The sequence below is a fragment of the Miniopterus schreibersii genome (genome assembly GCF_964146895.1).
Source record: "Miniopterus schreibersii genome assembly, chromosome: 12".
In the NCBI taxonomy this organism is placed as follows: Eukaryota; Metazoa; Chordata; class Mammalia; order Chiroptera; family Miniopteridae; genus Miniopterus; species Miniopterus schreibersii.
Window position 1 is genome coordinate 70,177,154 of NC_138112.1, and position 19,552 is coordinate 70,196,705.

The window sequence follows — 19,552 nt, forward strand, 5'->3', positions numbered from 1 at the left end:
GTAGTTGAGCCTTGGTTGCTGTTGGCGTCACTGGGAGGAATTGACCACCGGGCCAGTCAGCTGTGAGGACCAGCTGTAACTACAGCCAAAGAGCTGCTGTGCTGGAGATACCCCTATAGAGCAGGATTTACTTCAGTGGGGCTTTGGTGTTCACCAAGTGTGCCCCTTGAGTGTGTCACTCGTGGATGAAGTAGGATTGTAATCCAGCGTGGTCAAGTCTGACCACCAGGTGCACTGTCTCTGGGGCCTCCCGGTAGGTGTAAAATCAGGCTCTGCCAGTGCCTTGCCCAGGGCCACTCAGCATGAGCTACACAGCAAACCGTAGTTGGCTGCTACTTGTGCTGGGCTTGGCGTTGTCCAGAAGAGTCCAAGCTATGAGCCAATGCGGGCTGCCACTAGCGCCAGGCCTAGGGCCACTTATCAAGCCATATGGGGCACACTGCTGCTTATTTGAGAATTTAGGACAGTCCTAAGCATGAGGCTCAAGAGGTCACTTGCATAGAAAAGCCACTGGAAATGGCCTGGATGAGCCTGCAGGTGGGGAGGGGCAGGGTCTTGGGGAATCGCCAGGGCGGGGCCAGAGGTGTGAGTCAGGTGCTGGAGATTTAAATATGGCTCCTGCCTGCTGGCTCTGTGGTGGGAGGGCTCTCCAAAGGAGCAATGGCCTCTGCTAGCTCTTCTGCCTGGGAGAAAGCTGCTCCTCTACCTCTCACCCCAATTTTAGGCAGGTTAATTCCTCCCCAAGTGTCCCAGGTTCCTTTCAAGCTGCTGCCCAGCACTGGGGCTCAGAGGGAGCGCATCCGAGTGAGTCCATGCATAGGCCCTTTAAGAGGAAAGCCTGGGACTCTTGCATCCTCCGTATCCCTCAGCAACAGTCCCCGCTGGTTTTTACAGCCGGAAGTTGTGGGGACTTCTCTTCCCGGCCCTGGAGCCCTGGGCTGGGGGTCTGATGTGGGGCTGGGACCCCTCACTCCTCTGGGAAACCACCACTGGGGAGATATCCCTCCCAGGTTTAACCCGCAGCACCGGGTGTGGGCCTGCTGCTGCATCTCCAAGATTCAGCCCTAGTCTGCCTGTGTCTCCGCCCCTCCTACTGGTCTCGGTGCTTCTTCAGTTCCCTGATTGTAGGGCTTCTGTTCAGCTAGACTTCAGGAGGTTCTGAGTGATGGTGGCTCTGTATTTTAGTTGTAATTTTGATGTGGCTGTGGGAGGCAGCGGGAGCAGCTGTTACCTATGCCACTATCTTGTTCCTGGTTCCCCTGTTAAGTTTTTCAAATCATACTTCACTATTGAGAATATAATATGTTCAATATTTGATCTGAATTTTGTTACATTTATTTCTAGTGTCTTATAGTTTTTGTTGCCATTGTGACTGGTATTCATTTTGAATTTTGATATTTTTTCTGTAGATTCTCTTGGATCCTCTATATAGACAATCAGAACATCTTTAAACTATGACCAAATTTTTTTTTTTTCTCTGTTTTGGGCATTTTCAAGTGTAATAATTCCTGCCTTATAATGTTGTTATTTTTGCTTTCAACTGTTAATTGTATGTTGCAAGGTATATATCTTGGATTAAACTTTGCTTGTGTGGGGCAAGATACAACTCTCTTGCACCTTAATAGATTATGTAGTTCTGAGTCTCGTCCCCACTTATATGACATGGCTCTGTGGCCCTCATTCTGCATCATTGATGCTGCTACTATCATCACTTGGCTTTAACCAACCCTTAGGTAGGCAGGCAGCACATGTCTGGCCTTTGTTTTTGTTTTGGTCCATTGCTCAGATCTCCCATGTGTGGCCTGTGTGGCTCTTGCTCTTAAACCTATGAGTGTTGCATTATTAGCCCCATGGTTTTTTCTTAGTACCCCAAATATGGTACATCTTTGGTCCTTACCATTGTGGATTCTGTCTCTTTTTTCTTCCCAAACATGAAGGAAAAATACCTCTCCATGTCTAGTCTACAAAGATTTCTCATTTCTTCTTCTCTTACCATGACTGTATATTTATTAAAATTTTAAAATATTTGTTTTATCATTGTATGTGTTTGAATGGGAAGATAAGATTTCAACATATGCTTGGTTTATCTTGAAACAGAAGGCTTTTATTCAATTCGGTTGTCAGTTGTCTTGATTTGTGTGTGTGTATGGGGCAAAGCAGTTGAAATTGATTTCCCCCCAAATAACCCATACATTTTATTTTAAATTGTTATTAATATTTCTGGAGAATTCAAACTTATTGACAAGCCTTTTTTCTCACATATCTACATGTTTTCCCCATTCTGCTGTATTAATCCTTTAAAGAGAAGAAGGATTCAGGAAAAATTTTTTCTTATTTCACAGAAAGGTAACTGAATCACAGAAAAAAAGGGGTCACCTTAGGTCAGAAAGTTGGTAAGTGGTAAAACTGAAGATTGACGCAAGGCATCCTGGTTCAGTGCCAAGTTCATTAAACTTCAGTGTAGCATAACCTTGCTGCCATATTATTCTGGGCTTGTGACTGAATTACATTTGAAAAACAAACTAATGGCAAGAAAAATATTACCTATTAAGATTGATAGTTAGAACTTGATCTTGGTAATATCCGTACTTTTTGAGATGGTTAAAGCTTCATTAGGTATGTAGTACGAATGCTTAGGAGAAAGTTGTGCTGTTATTTTGGGATATATCTAATTGTTACTACATTTTTAAAGTTAGGTTCTTATATCATTGTCAACCTCATTTATAAGGTAGAACTTGTGGAGACTGAGATATCTATCTTTATTTATAGTTCTCTTTATTTATAGTAGTATTTATAATACTACATAGAGAGGAAATAAGGGATGGCATTTTATAAAATGGGAAATTTGTTTTTTCCTTTTGTAATATGAGTACCAGGGTACAGAAAGGAAGAAGTGTGATGCATACTTTGAGGTTCTCTTTGTTGATGATCTTGTGGAAAGATAGCTGAGTCAATACATGTAAATATACCAAGTAGTTAATTTATGAATTAAAGTAGCAAGATTTGCTTTTCTTTGTTAAAGATTACCTTAATAAAGAATATACTATATTAGGTAGATGCCTGAGAGGGTCATTCTTGAATTTTTCTGCTTTCGGTTTTAAATAAGCTCACTTACTGGATTTTGTTCATTAAATAATGATCTGATTTATTAAAAATACAAGAATATCAGATAAAGGTATTGGCTCTAAAGATTTCTGGCATTGGATATGACCTTGTGGAAATCAACTGAAAATACAAATGATTTAGCAAATGTGAAAAATTGAAAACATGAGATTAAATGTCTTAACCCCATAATGTAATTCTAAATGTTTAAGCAATTTGCTGATGCATAGCTATTTCCAGTCATACTTTAAATTTTGCAGATAATCTTTTCATCAGGGAAAAGCCTTCTTGGCTCTTAAGTTTAATAAACAATTCCAGAAATTCTGGTGCTGATCCAAACTGCTTGTTCTATTTTGTCGCCATTTCTTCTCACACAGAAATGCAATCAATACTGCCCAGATTCTCTGCAAAGCTGAGTTGGACTTCAGAGGAAGTCAGCTATTCTCAGGACATACCAAGGGTAACACCTTTCCAGATGACTTTTGAGGCAGGTTTTGTTGTGGTTCTATAAATTGTTGTTTTGGTTCTTATTTTTGTACAAATCTAATAACAGGAAAGAAAAGCCTAGGTACATCACAGTTCCAAGTTGAAATGAAATAAGGCATCGGTTCTCAAACTTCCCTGCACACATTTCAAATCACCTGGGACCTTCCAAAATATTAATATTTGTGCCCATCTCCAAAAGGTACGGATTTAATTGGTCTAGGATGCTGGGTTAGTCTGCTTGTGCTGCCATAAAAAACACACAAAAACACCACAGATTAGGTGACTTAAACAACAGAAATTTATTTTCTTATACTTCTGGAGGTTAGAAGTCCAAGATCAAAGTGTCTTGTCACTGTCTCATAACATGGGCTTTCCTCTGTACATAGCTGGAGAGAACTGTAGGGTATCTCTTTCTCTTCTTATGAGGACAACAGCTCTATCAAATTAGAGCCTTGCCCTTATGACCTCATTTATGCTTAATTACATCTTTAAGGGCCTATATCCAAATACAGTCATAGTCACATAGAGGGCTAGGCTTCAACATACGAATTTGGGGGAACCCAATTCAGTTTATAACAGGTATGGCCTGGGCTTTGGAATACTTTAAAAATTCCAGTGATTCCTAATGTGCAGGTAAGTTTGAGAACCACTGAAACAAGCCATTATTTAAATTTGGATCTCCTGAAAAAGAAAATAAAAATGGATCCGCAGAGTAGATCCTATTTGGGTACATTTTTATTAGGTTGGTTTAAAGATTTTTATTGATTTATTTGTAGCCCAGATTTATGACTGACAAATTGCGTTCTCCCTTCCCTTTAGCAGTTCTCTCATCTTCTATCTTTCCTTCCTTTGAGTTGGTAGAGACATAAAGAATTAGAGTACCTTAAACATTCTCCTAAGAAAGCACTTGAGAGGCCTTTCTACCTGTTCGAACAATTATAGGCTCCTTCTAAAAGGAATGGATATGGTATCAGGACAACAGATATCCCTGGCTGTGCCTTATCTTCTTTAGGGGAACTGAAGGGTAAACAATCTGGAGCAATTAATGGTCAGTCAGCTTTGACACTATTAATGTCAAATAGCAATAAAAAAGCTGATGCCAGTGAACCAAGGAAAGCAGTTCTAGAAAAGGAGACCACATGTTTCAGCCAGTCTGAACAAACAATGATAATTCTTATACCTAACATTTATATATTAGTTAAGCCTCCTCATAACTCTATCAAGTGGATAGGACAAGGATTATCACCCTGTTTTCAGATAAGAAAACTGAGATTCACAGAATTTGACTGACTTTCTGAAGGTCCTACAAAAGTTAAGTGACAGAATTTGAACCAGTCTTACTCATTGATCAGTGCTGTTTCATTTATTCATTCATTCAAAAACCTGTTTTTGTTCAAGTGGCCTCACTGTGCTAGGTATTGAAGGTACAGAGTTCCAAAACATGTTAATTAATCCCAAGGAACTTGGAATCTAAAGGGAAAGATATACAAACAAATAATTACAATACAGTATAATATGTATCATGATAGAGATAAGTACTGAATGCTGTGATAGCATAGAGGAAGGGTACATAACTCAGTGGGAAGGGGTCAAGATCTAGGTCTTGATGAGGCTGAAAAACAGGTTTCCTAGGTATAAAGGGTTCAGAGAGTTGAAAGAATAGGAAGTTGTCATCAGAGTGATAAAGTGTCTCTTGTGTGTGTGTGTGTTTTTTTACCCCGTTATTGCAAAAGCAGTGCTTCCCTCAGGAAAATCAAAGTGAGCTTTTAGAGCACAGATAATTTGACTTAATCAAGGTAGCCACTATAACATCTTGGTGTAAAGCTTTTCATATAAGAGTGGGACATTTCAGTTTAAGGTTTCCAGAATAGTACAGTTCCAAGCTATGGCTATGGAAATAGGTGGCTGGAAATGAGTATAGGTCAAGATCATCAGAGTTGAAGAGGCCAGGGAATTGTGAGACTAAGTTGTTGCTTAGACTGGTCAACTACTTGGATCTGGAAGTCAGCCAAGATGATAGCAGGACTTGGAGTGCAGAGAAAAACTGTGAGCTTAGTGTGCTCAGTAGTCAGCTGGTGCTGGATGAAGCGAGTTTGTAGAAAAGTAGTGTAGCCCCAGAGGAACAAGGATTTCCTGAAAGCATTTGTCCTATTATGTTTCATTGTCTTTGGTATTGGGCAGCTATTTAAAAGGTATTTGAATGAAGACAGCGAGAGGAGAAAAAGAGGAGATTGTGAAAGATTTCATTATTTATACCTCAGTTGGGGAGAAGGGTCAAATAGCAAAGTTGGTGGCAGACATCCATGAAAAAGCTATAATAAGTGACCCACTACTTTGGGCATGTGAGGAGAGCTAATCTCAGAGAAGACTGAGGAAAGCGTCATTTAAGAGAGATGCAGGGTTTTTTGGTTATGCTGAGTCAGTCCTGCATCTTGGGTTCCATTAAGCTGGGTAACATGCCCCTGAAAAAACAGTTTGATTTTACAAGATCTTCTTGACATCTTTATCCATGTTTATATTTATTTATATTTATATTTTACCATAACACTAAAGGATAAAGTGGGTAGGGATGTACATATACACATACAAACATACCTCTATATTTGTACCTATAGATCTCTGTATTTATCTGTCAACTGTTTATCTATTTAAAGAGACAGACAGAGGCGTGGATTGACTTTCTCCTAGAAAGTCATATAGGGCCCATGACTGCATAAATTTGTGTTTCAAAATATAAACCAGCTCCCATATTCTATCATATAATTAGATTGTATTTAAAGGTGAAGGCTGAAACATATAATTCAATAGTGGTTTCTGCTGCCCAGGGCTGGCAGCATCTATTTTTTCCTAACAGCACGTAAGTAAATTCACTCCTTTTGTAGCTATGTCAGGCTGGGGTAGTGGGTTTCTAACACCCAATTATAAAAGGCCATAAAAGACTTTGCAGTCAGTCAGAGTGTACTGTCTGTCTGGCCATCTGTCTGTCTCTCTCTCCCTCTCAGTAATTTATGAGTAGATCTTAAAAGAAGCTATTTGCTTTGTGTTAACTGCCCTATGCTGACCTGACATTAGGTCTCTTTGTCTCCTCAGTCTAGATTAAGTGCCAATCCTTCCTGTATTTCCTTAGTATCTCTTTGTACATCTAAATCACATAACTTTTTACATTGTCATAAAAATTATTTATTTGTATTTCTCTTCTATTTAACTGTGAACTTTTCAAATTGAGATTGCTTTATTTATCTCTGTCGGCCCAGGTACATAATAACCCACATTAAGTGTTTTATGAGTGAATAAATACATATATTCAGTAGTCATGCATAAGCAGTGCCTGTCAGGATCCATAAAAAATGATAGATTATGTAATATCTGATTCAGATATGCATAGAATATGAACATTCTTTGGAGAGGCAGAATTACATAGTGGAATGTGGGGTTTGGAGTTAGATCTAGGTTTAAATCCCAGTGTTGTCAATTAACTAGCTATGTGTGACTTTGGACAAATTAGCTTTTTTAGTCTCATTATCCTCATCAATAAAATGGGGGTATTTCCTGCTTGCATATAAATTGCTTGTCAATGTAGCAGGTATTCATTAAATGGTAGCTCTCATCATTATTAATTGTAGTTCCTCTCTGGTAGCTGCTCAAGGAATTTTCATGTATTTGGTTGCCTTGCTGCTAGATATAATTAGCCCTTTCTGTAATACACCCTGTAATCACCAAGGTTACAGAAATTTGAAACTGTTCCAAGAAGTTGTTTTGGAAGTGTTAAGTACAGAAAATGCTTTCTAAGAGACCATTGATTTTCTACTGTTGTTTGAACATTTTATAATAAAAAAAATTTTTTTTTAATCTTTATTGATTTCAGAGAGAGGAAGGGAGAGGGGGAGAGAGAAACATCAATGATGAGAGAGAGTCATTGATCAGCTGCCTCCTGCACTCGCCCTACTGGGGACTGAGCCCAAAACCCAGGCATGTGCCCTGACCAGGAATTGAACCTTGATTTCCTGGATCATAGGTTGATGCTCAACTGCTGAGCCGCACCGGCTGGGCTATAATAAAAAATTTTTAATGAAGGATGTGACTATGACGTATGTTGCAGTTACCATTTAATTACCACTATTTATGTGTATAAATAATCCTAGATTTGTTCCAGAACTTTCTAATAATTCTCATCCATTTTTCTAAATTTTTGTATTTTTTCTAATTATCCCCAACCTATCATACAGTTCTTGATCTCTTTTTCAGTGTATTTATAAAAGGTATTGCAATTTATTCTTTATTAGATATTTGCATACTTCTCTTTATTGTATTACGAGATTTTGAGATGGGACCTTTTTTTTTTCTTTTCTTTTCTTTTTAAATATATCTTTATTGATTTCAGAGAGAGGAAAGGAGAGGGAGAGAGAGAGATAGAAACATCAATGATGAGAGGGTCATTGATCGAGCCCGCAACCCGGGCATGTGCCCTGACCGGGAATTGAACCCCGATCACCTGGATCCTAGGTCAACGCTCAACCGCTGAGCCACACCCGGCCGGGCGGGACCTTTTTTTTCTTTAACGTGTACCCAGTAGATGGCTCTGTATTCTCCGAGCCACCAATAAGAACTTACTGATTCTGACTCTATTTCTTCTTCTCATTCTCCTGGACTTGTTTTTCTAGGATACTCTTTCTAACTTTGGTTTTAGGGACATTATATTAAATATAGTGAGCTAGTATGGGGAAGTGGTTAATATAAAGCTTTGGAGCCAGATTAGGTACTACTCTTGGGAAAGTTTTTAACCTCTTTGAGACTCACTTTTTTCATCCAGAAAATATGGGTTATAGGTACCTAATAGGGTTTTATGAGGGGTAAATGAGGTCATATAAGTAAGATACTTTAGCACTATTCCTGGAATAGAAAAGCCTTCATTGGATGGTAAATCTTATTATAATTGTAAGGATGTGTCAGAATATATTAGAAAGAGCACGGACAATTGGTTTTAGATAGACTGAGGGTCAAATTCTGGCTCTATCACTGAACAGCTTAGTGACCTTAGGCAAATTGCTTAATTTCTCTGAATCTCAGTTTGTTTTTGTTTTAAATCTACAAAGAAGGGATAAATAATACCTGCCTCCAGGATTGTTGGGAGGTAATGTATATGTAGCACCTGCATAATGCTTGCCACATAATAGGCATTCAACAAGTGGTGTCTGTTGTTACCATGTATAACATATATTTTCAGATTATTATTTGATCCGTTAAAAAGTTCTATGAGGTGAAAAGGATTTTATCCCTCTTCTGTAGATTAGGAAATAAGGCCCAGAACAGTTAACTGATTTTTTATTCTTGTTACTTAAGGAATTTTTACAGAGTTAATACCACAACATAGGTGTTCTGGCTTTTGAACTTTTTGCTTTACAGCTTTTCCTTAAAAATAAATGTTTGGAAGAATGAACTTACATTCAAAAATAGGTTTCTTTTAGTGTCTTCTCTTTTGACTTCACTTAATACAGGTTGGTCCCACATTAGGATGGTAGAGTTAAGATAGAGTTACTCTTCTTAGCTCCAGTCTGAATTACTTTTAAATTTGTTCTAAAAGGTGGTTTTGATATTATGAGTTTTACTCTGATCATTGTTCATGTGTCTCCTGAAGGTCCATGAAATAAGTACTTTAACCTGAGAAGTGATGGCTATTAGATTCCCTTTCGTGTCCAGTTCTGAGGTCCGAAGATGTTTCCCCTTGAATGTCTGAAAAGCTTTCTGAGGTGTTTCTTTTATAGGAAGAAATACCATAACTTGATTCATTTGTGCTTTTGAGTTTGTATATGTGTGGTGGATGTTTTGTTGTGTTGTTACAGGTTGATGAAAAGCCCAGAAATTTGATAACAGATAATCTGGTTATAAAGAATTTTTTACGCAGAATTGTCATGGTGCACCCTAAGGTAAGCTGTTCTTTTGCACAGTAAAGAATCTCTTATTTAAGTCATGTTTTCAAGAGACCTCTCCTCTGTAAAACATAAAATAATCTGATTGGTTCTCTTTCTTTTAATGACATAATTACAACTTTTAATATCTAATTGGTTTTTATGTCCTTAAGGCAGTCTTGATGTTGGTCATGTGACATAACTGGGAGCTCTGGATACAGAGAGCTCTCTTTTGGGTTCTTATTTTTACTTCTTTACTGTTTTATTGTATCAATTTGGGTACCTCTTTTCCCTCCTCTATGTTTCATTTTTCTGTTAAACCTGGATAATAAACCTGACTATCTCCTTTTCTAAAGTGATAGTAAGAGCAAATAAGGAAATTTTGATAAAGTACTTTGAACTTGGGAGAGCAAAATTTTTTATTATCTGTAGTTAGATATGTTCATAAAGATGCACACAGTTAAATAAGCTGTATAACTTCTTTGCTTCTCTTGTTGGCTTCCTACTTTTTTGTTGTCAGCAGGTGTCAGTGCTTATTTTTTGCCAGTTGCTATTCTAAGTGTTCTCCATGCACTCATTCTACGTGAAGTAGGTCTTACCATCATCCCCAGTTTATAGCTGAGGAAACTATGGTATGGAGGTTAAATAATGCAGAGCCAGGATTTGAGCACAGACAGCCTGGCTCTGAAGTCCCTTATTATCCATTATATTATATAGGAAGAAAAATGTAGGTTGAAGGTAGGAAATAATGAAATAAGTTGGAGGGAGAACAAAAAGTCAAATGGGGGCAGGGGAAGAAAACGCAAAGAAAAGAAGCATGAAATGTTCTTTGTGTGATAACAATGAAAAGAACAGGGAGAAAAACCAATAGTTCCTTTAAGAAGGGGAGGAAGAGGTATATTAGAAAATAGAAAGGACAAAAGGGTAGGATTTCCTGACAACTTGTCACCTCTTGGAGTTGTGGTGTAGGATGCAGTATATTTAAGATACAAGACCTGAACACAGATAAGTGTAAATCATGTTTAGGGATGGTGCAAGTGAAAAAAGGTGATTCTGTATAAAGAATATCTCCTTTAGGAATCCAGTATGGAAGTTTTAAATCTCTATCCTGCCCTGGCCAGTTTGGTTCAGTGGTTAGAGCGTCGGCCCTCAGACTGGAGGGTCCCGGGTTTGATTTTGGCCAAGGACACCTCGGTTGCAGGCTCAAGCCCCTGCCCTAATTGGGGTTTGTGTGGGAGGCAATCAATTGATGTGTCTCTCTCACATCGATGATTCTCTCTCTCCCTTCTACTCTCTGTGAAAAGCAATGGAAAAAAATATCCTCAGGTAAGGATTAAAGAAAATATATCTCTATCCTGATTCTTGTTAAATCTCACACACCATTTATTTTGCAGATTAGATTTACTTTTAGTGTAAAGGTGAATGGAATCCACTCCATGGAAATCTTTGGGTAAGTTCTTAAATCCATGGCATATGTTTATGCCATAGCTCTACAGCTTTTCTTAGCCACTGTCCTATTTCCAGTATGTTCATAGTTTGATTTATTGAGCCAAAGTAACTTTGAAGCTAATATTCTTAGACACCCCCCCCACACACACACATTTTCTTATTCTATATTAGCTTTTAATGAGTAAATAATTCATCTAAACCTTTTATGTCTTTCCCTTTCACTAGAGTGGATGAACTTAAAAATTGTCATTTTCCCTTAGTTAATTGGTTACTGAATTCCAGTAATCTTGGGGAGGGGTAGTCATATGCCAAAATTTGTACCAGGCAGAAATTGGTATTAGAATCTTTGAGGTATGGCTTAGCTTTTCTTTGCTTTGCAGGGCAGAGAATGAACCTACTTTGAACCTGTCGAATGGAATTGCTCTTGTCATAAACTATCAGCATTATATGAGGTGAAGGGGGAAGGCATTGTTGTCCCTCTCCATGTTTTACTCTCTTATTATGAGTATGAATGTGGCAGAAATTGGAAATGGTCTCACTTGTCATTTCTTAGTGCCAGATATCAGATTCTCTAAGAAAAGTGAAAGTAAAACTTTAAAGCTATTTGTATTGAAAATTATTATTATTTCTGGCTCCTTGAATGTATTCTGATTGACCTGAGGACATGTTCTTTCTCCTCTCCATGCTTTATTTTCCTCTATTAATGAAACAAAACATACCTGCTAATTCCAATCCCATTTAGACATGAGAAGAGAGGACTGAATTTAAAAGGCACTTGAACTCTTGGCTGGAGAGATACTATGACTACAAAGGAATCCTTTTTGTATTTTTGTTTGTGCATCAGCATTTTATATAGGTTTGGGAATCATCTCTCTCCCTATCTTCACCTTTCTAACAGTAACCTCAGACCTCTTCAGGGAAAGGTGTAGCATGTGTGGGAGCAGTCATCTGAGTATCATGAGGCCAGTTTTAGATTATTTGTGATTAAGAACCCCCTCACTCCCACTTCTGCCATGCTGATTGATCTTTGAATCATCTTGAAAGCTTCTGCTCAGAACCATAGAGTAATTTTAGTGGATGAAATACATTTTTGAGAATATAAAACTGCCACTAGTGGCAGCAAAAGCAGGAGCCATGATACCATTTCTGAAATGCCAATTTGCCTATTCTGTCTATTGCTTGTGATTCCCTGAGTGGGACACAAGTTACTTATTCCAGTAAAGCTGATATGGCAGGTTAGATGGTTATGCATATGCTAGAGATTATGAAAGGAATTTTGAATGCCTTTTAAAATAATTTCTTAAAAGGAAAAAAGCTAACTTTGTCTTAACTGCTTTTTGACAGTAGACCAAAATTTGGTACAACTCAATTACTCTGCAGCAGAATCCATCCTGTACTAGGACACCCTGTAATGCTTTTTATCCCCGGCAACGTGGCTGGCATGGACTCATTGGGAGAGCTGATACTGACTCCAGCTGCTGCTGTGTGTCCCTGCCCGAAGGTCTTTTCCAACCAGCTGAGAAGGATTTCTTCAGTTTCCATATCCTTTTGATGGCAGAGTTCATACAATTGTCTTTGAAAATGAACTGTTATGTCCCAATTTTAGAAAGGCCTTTAGCATATAAACTCTGTGTGAAAACCAGTATGATTTGTATAAAAACAAAAATTCAGTATGAAATCCAAGCTTGAGAATTTTTCCAAGAAACTGAAAATTATAACATGTGCCACACATGCCACACTCTTCATATTATCCAATATGACTGAAGCATGGAATGACTGCCGCAGGAGGGAGAGAGGAGGCTGGAAAAATTGTTTGGGGTTGAATATGGTGGATCTTGAATGCTACACGAAGGAGAGTGAACTTTATTCTCTGTATAGTGGGAAACCATTGAATGTTTTAGGAGTTTCTAACAGCATTGTACAGGATGGATGGCAGAGAGAAGTCCGTAATCACTAAGTAAATAAGTAAATGAACTGGGCAAGAGATACTGAGTACCTGAATTAAAAGTGTGATAATTATGGAAAGGAGAGACTGAGAGATTTATTGCTGGAAGGAATCAACATAATGAGGTAATCAATTTATTGTTGGAGTATGAAGAGATTAGGAGCAGAGAAATGAAAGTATATTGTTGAAAGATTCTCACACTGTATGTGTGTCATCTGTTATAAGATCACTTAAAGGTAGACTATGATAAGTTAAAGTTGTATATTATAAAGCCTAAAATAATCCCTAAGTTGATACAACAGTTATAACTAATAAGCAAATAGAGGGAATAAATGGAATTATAAAATATGTCCAATCCAAAATAGAATCCAAAGAATAGAAAAGAAGAAAACGAAAACAGAATACTAGGAACAAATGGAAAACAGATAACAGGGTAGTAGATGTAAACCCAACCATAGCAGTATTCTTATTAAATGTAAGTGGTTAACCCAATTAAAAGACAGTCACATATTTTGGCTCTTCAAATATTCCACTCTTACTCTGAATTGGTAGCATCTCATAGCTCCCCTGGCTCTAAACAGTAAATGTGTTGGCCTTAGCTCATGTTCTTGGATTTGTGGTGGAGACCTCATTTATGGGCACTGCCAACCAACCTTTGTTGTATTGTGACTTTCCATAATGCCCCAGTGCCTACTGGGTAAGAATTTTAATCTTCATACTCAGTGCCTTGTGTTTATCCTATTAAAAAGAAGAACACAAAGAAAAATAAAGAAAAAATATATTATGGTCTCTTTAGCTTTGGTTTAGGGGGCAAAAAAGGTTAGGCAGTGGTTCTTAACTGGGTAATTTTGCCTTCAGATGACATTTGGCAATGTCTGGAGACATTTTTAAAAAATATATCTTTACTGATTTCAGGGAGAGGAACGGAGAGGGAGAGAGAGAGATAGAAACATCAATGATGAGTCATTGATCGGCTGCCTCCTGCATGCCCCCAACTGGGGACCGAGCCCACAACCCAGGCATGTGCTCCGATCAGGAATCGAACTGTGATCTGGATCCTAGGTCGATGCTCAACAGCTGAGCCACTCCTGTCTGGCCTGGAGACTTTTTTTTTTTTTAGATTTTTATTTTTGTTTAAAATATTACAGATGTCCCTTTGATTGTCATGAATGGAGGGAGAGGTAGAGGCCAGGGATGCTGCTAAACGTCCTACAATGCACAGGACAGTCCTCCTTCTGCCACGCTCAGCAAAGAATTATTTGGCTTAAAGTGTCAATAGTGCTGAGATAGAGAAACCCTGGGTTAGAGGGAGGACGAGAGTAGGAGTGGGAAGCCAAGAGCAGGAAACCATTTCAGGGGCCTGTCCTCTGTCTCAGAGAATAGGGGTAGAGAGGGTGAGAAGGAGTTTCCTTCTCAATCTGAATATACTCAGATACTTACTGGAAAATATTCCTTTGTGTATACTTTTATTCTAGCATATATCACATTGTATTACAGTTTACTGGTTTTTACATGTGTCTCCCATACTATAAATATAATAACTTGAAGGTAGATATTAAATCTGGATAGTCATCTTTGTATCCCCAGAACTTAGTACAGTGTTTAACCTGGGGTACCACTCAAAGCTATGATTGAATGAATAGGGTGAATTAATAAACTAATTGTCCTAATATTATACCTGTAGCTCTCACTCATTAAACCTAGAATAAAATTCTGAGGATTCTAGTGGGTCTACCTCTGGTACCTGACATCTATCTTCAATGTGTAAAAGGCTTAATGTATAATTGTCTAGCACAACTACTTTATTTCTGGGAGTGTGAACCAGGTTAATGTTATATTTGTTTTATGCCAATGAATACATATTCATAAAAAACTAAAATTTGGATGTTTTCTTTAGCACCTATACATATTTCTATATGGACCTTCAGGTCTGCCTCTGATATTGCCAAGCCAGGAACAGTCAATTACTACTATCTTCAAAGATACCTCTTATTTCATTGACTGGAAGAAGTACCACTTGTGTATGGTGCCCAATACGGATCTCAATTTGGATAGAGGTATATCTCCCTCTCGTTGCACAGGAATAAAGAAAACTGGAGACTTTCAGAGAAATGCAAGGAAATATAAATAGCAGATGTAAGTTCAAGAGTCCGCTTGAAGTGAGGCAAACGATGTCAAGAGGCAAAGGCCTGTCAGAGCCTATCCGTTTCTGCGTTACATGTTGATGCTGGTTCTCTGCTCACTTCCTCTTTTGCTTCCTCTATTCCTGGAGTAGCCAGTGGCCTTCATCTTCTAGGGACTTGTTCAGAGGGTTTCTATTGTACCTTAATGTGTCAACTCTGGGGTTTTATAAAAGTTAGTATGGGAGCAATTACATCTTTGAACTATTGGGGAAGAAAAATGTTTCCTAATGAGATAAGAAAATCCACATAAAATGACTTAGAAAAGACTAAAATGCCACATAAATACAAGGCAGGAGTATAAAACTTACAGTAACTTGGCTGTAATATTCATGTAGAGCCTAACCAATATTAGTTTGAGGTGAATCATGTTGAAAGTTAGATGCTTAAAAACTGGACTAACAGCCCAGCTGGGCGTGGCTCAGCAGTTGAGCATCAACCTAGGATCCAGGAGATCTCGGTTCAGTTCCCGGTCAGGGCACATGCCCAGGTTGCGGGCGCTATCCCCAGTCAGGGGTGTGCAGGAGGCAGCCAATCAATGACGACTCTCTCATCATTGATGTCTCTATCTCTCTCTCTGTCTCCCTCTCCCTTCCTCTCTTTGAAATCAATAAATATATATATTTTTAAAAAACACACAAAAAAATTGGACTAACAAACAAAACTGGGAAATAGATATATGCAACCATGAGTTGATGTCTAGGAAGTTTATAGTCTTGAGCTTGACTGTTGTTAGCTAGAATCCTTTGAAATTTAGAAGGTAATCTGGTCAATTGGATCCTGAGGAAGATGACCATTAGGAAGAGGTATTGTAGAGTTGTGACTGGCATGAGAAGATTGAAGCCTCCTGGGATAGGCACTATCTCAGGGGGGAACAAGAGAATCTTCATCTAGGAAGTAAGCCTTGGGGTGAGGGAAGTTCTTTTTTCTTAAGTAGGTAGTTGTTCCAGAGGGTAGACTTGAAAGGAGAGTGTCCTTGGACAGGGTCTCTGGAGGTAAGAAAATAGTGTTTGGTCTTAACAGGATGTCATGTCATCAGGATTTTTTAATCTCTAGGGCTCTCCATATTTTCTTTTCTCTTTCATTTTTATTTTCATGCTTTGTTGGTTTTCTTTATTTTTTGCCAATTTGTGATGCCTGAACTTTCTCACTTAACTTTGGAAATTAATAATGTAGAAAATGTCCCCTTGTCTCACTCCCCCCTTACTCTAAAGGACAGACCAGGATCCCATGGAGGCACTTCTCTGTATGGGTCTGGGTGAAATTTAGGACTATCCTGATTGTATTCTAAAGGATCAAGCTGCTAGAAAGTGATCACAGGGCATCAGTTTACTTGGGAATACAAATATCATATAGTTTTGTGATTAAAAGCACAGATTTTGGAGTCAGTCCAAAATAGTTCCACAACTTACCCTCTCAATGTTGGGCAACGTATTTAACCTATCTGTGCCTCTTTTCTTATCTGTAAAGGGGCCTAAGAATAGGCCCTGCACCATAGTGTTGTTGTGAAGTCTAAATGTTGAGATAGTACATGCAAAGAATTTAATATGGTACATGGCATGTAGTAAGCATTCCATACAAGTTAGCTGTTATCATTAGTCAGGATTGACTCTGACGTCTGCTGCTTACTAGTGATACCTACCTTAGAAAGTTGTATAAGGAATGCATGAATTTATTGAATAATGCTTCCCAGTAAATGCTAAGGAGTGCTGTTTGGTTTGCATTTTTTTGCACACCTAGTTGTTATTTTGGTATTCTTCCAGAGAATCATTATTATTTGCTTCCATCCTGTGGATAAAGACACAAATTCAGGAGGAGAAGGGAGTGTTCAGATTTAGATCTAACTCAAATCCTTTGTTTGAGGTATAGGTTCTTTATTCAGTTAGTGTTTTGCGGGCTTTACTTATCTTAGAATACTATGTAATACCTTGTCCTCTAGATATGGTGCTTCCAGATGTGAGCTATCAAGTGGAATCCACTGAGGGGGATCAGCCTCAAAACATGGACCCTCAGGGACAAACTCTGCTGCTTATTCTCTTTGTGGATTTCCACAGCGGATTTCCAGTCCAGCAAATGGAACTCTGGGGTAGGTATGAGAGAATGGGGCTGCCAGCCGGGGTGTGCTTACATGTTAAGAGGACAAAGAAAAGGAGACTTTATATGATGCACATATCTGAATTAGACATATTTCTGTAGAATAATGAATTTCAATAAAGAAAAACCTTGCTTAATGCTTAAATAAAGTTAAATTATATGTTCTGTGGAAAAGATCGGTATCTTGAAGCAGAAGTCAGCAGACACTTTCTATAATGCTCCCTACAGGGTATATTACCTTAAATGGGTGGTTTTCTACCTTAGCTGCACAGTATATTACCTAGGGAGCTTCTAAAAAACCTCACCCTCAGAGATTCTGATTCCGTTGGACTGAGGTGGGGCTCAGGTATCTGAATATTTTTAAAGCTTCTCAGGCTTGAGAACTGTTCTTTTCCAGGTGGAATTAAGAAATGTTACCAGCCTTTCTTGGCCTTGATGCAACTTCTCAGATACGTGAGGAACTGTGTGAGTGTATTGGTACGAACAGCTTTTTGTGACTGCCACACAGACCTCTGAAAAAGGAGAAATTGCCCTTCTTTAGGCATGGGGGGGGGGGGGGGGCTTGGGTGTTTATCTAACAGATGGGTGATAACCTATTCTCAGAAAGGTTCTCTTTGTTAAAGGTAAAGCAGTGATTTCACTGTTTTGTGGTCGGGGATACACAGGCATCAGAGTCACCTGGAATATTTGAAAATGTGCAGCTTCCTGGACCAAGGATTAACTCATTATTTTGCTATATTATAAAAATCTAGTATGGCTCAAGAATTTTCATTTTTAACAAGCTTCTCAGGTGATTCTTAAATATAGTAAATTTTGAAAACCACTGAATGTGAGTGGGAGTTGGCTTATACACTTTAATCCAATAAACCCTGGGACATAAGTTTAAATGTTTCTCAGTGCCCTTCTGAACTTTGAAGGAAGTAGCAAGAAGGAGAGCTTATAAACTTTTGGAGAAAGGCTTGTAACCTTTCTTTTGGTGTTCCTGGTAAGTTTCCATGTTTTCCTTTCTCTGTGGGCCAATGTGTTTGCTTGGGATTCTGCTCTCTGGGGATTCCAGTGCTGTTCGATGTGGCTCTCCTTCCACTGAGTCATAAGAGAAACGAGACAGCCTACAACCCCAGATCAGGAGAGCTCACATTGCCTGGTACCAACTATTTGTTGAACAAACCATTGTCAGCTATGGCATTCTTCCTGCTGCCTGCCTTCCATGCTACTCCCATCTTTCCCCAACATGTATCTATTCTTTAGGAGAGAAGCACTGCTTTCCTGGGTTGTGGCTTGCAACTTTTTTTTTTTTTAATCTTTATTGATTCCGGAGAGAGGAAAGGAGGAGGAGGAGAGAGAGAGAGAAACATCAATGATGAGAGAGTCATTGATCCGCTTCCTAGCCTGCAACCCGGGCATGTGCCCTGACTGGGAATCAAACCCCAATCTCCTGGATCCTAGGTCGATGCTCAACTGCTGAGCCACGCCCGGCCGGGCTGGCTTGCAGCTCTTTATTTGAGGAGCTGGTGTTTTTTGGTGCCCCACTATTCCATTCATTAATGCCCTGGAATGAGAACATAGAAGAGATGCAAACTAAAGAGGCTTCCAGCAAGAAAGTCCAAGGTGAAGATGCCTAGTGTTGTCACCTGGCCTGTTCTCACCTGGTAGAGGCTGATAGGAGGAGCAATTTAGTATTGTGAAAAGGATTTCAGGGTAGAATCAAGAGACCTGAGTTTAATTGTAGTTCTCCAACCAAATTCCTCAATGATTTTTGGGAGGCAAGTCACATAAATCACTTGATCCCCCTTTTTAGAAGAAGAGTGGGGCAAAAGTAGGATTACAGTTCTAAGTACACAAAACACAGTTTATTCTTGTATTATATTTATTAATTATTGTATTATTTTCCATGTGAACCACTGTGAACCTATGTTTGCCCCACCCTATATTTAACATAAGATTGTTAAGCTAGGTGATATCAAAGGCCCTTCCAAGTCTAAAGACCCTCTTAAGATTAATCAAAGAACTTATATATATATATATGCATAACCCATGGACACAGACAAAGGTGTGGTGAAGGCCTGAGGGGGAAACAGACTCGGGGTGGAGGGGATCAACGGGGGGTGGGGGGTATATCTGTAGTACTTGCAACAATAACGATAAATTTTTTAAAAAGACCCTCTTAAGACTTAAAATCTGTGATCTTTTGGTGTTTTTTTCTTGAGATCTAGCAGGAACACCATATTCAGTCTTCCTTAGGATGACATAAAATCTGACACCATGCTCCGAATCCTATTGAACATACCTTATAAACTGTTTCCTCAGAACCCAGTGTTACCTCTCATTCTTGTAGTACTGTGATAGTTTAGATACCTCTGATTTAGCTTTACTCTGAGGGCCTGCAGCAT

At 38.8% G+C, this 19,552-nt stretch overlaps 1 protein-coding gene across 1 annotated transcript in view; it reads left to right on the forward strand.

The window, feature by feature from the left end:
* Positions 1-19,552, forward strand: part of TOP6BL (TOP6B like initiator of meiotic double strand breaks) — a 42,157-nt gene that overhangs the window by 10,737 nt on the left and 11,868 nt on the right. The window contains exons 4-10 of the mRNA XM_081154954.1: positions 3,480-3,589; positions 9,429-9,512; positions 10,889-10,944; positions 11,324-11,395; positions 12,291-12,477; positions 14,789-14,945; positions 17,008-17,154. Coding sequence (XP_081011080.1) covers positions 3,480-3,589; positions 9,429-9,512; positions 10,889-10,944; positions 11,324-11,395; positions 12,291-12,477; positions 14,789-14,945; positions 17,008-17,154 — 813 coding nt within the window. The remainder of the gene's footprint in view (positions 1-3,479; positions 3,590-9,428; positions 9,513-10,888; positions 10,945-11,323; positions 11,396-12,290; positions 12,478-14,788; positions 14,946-17,007; positions 17,155-19,552) is intronic.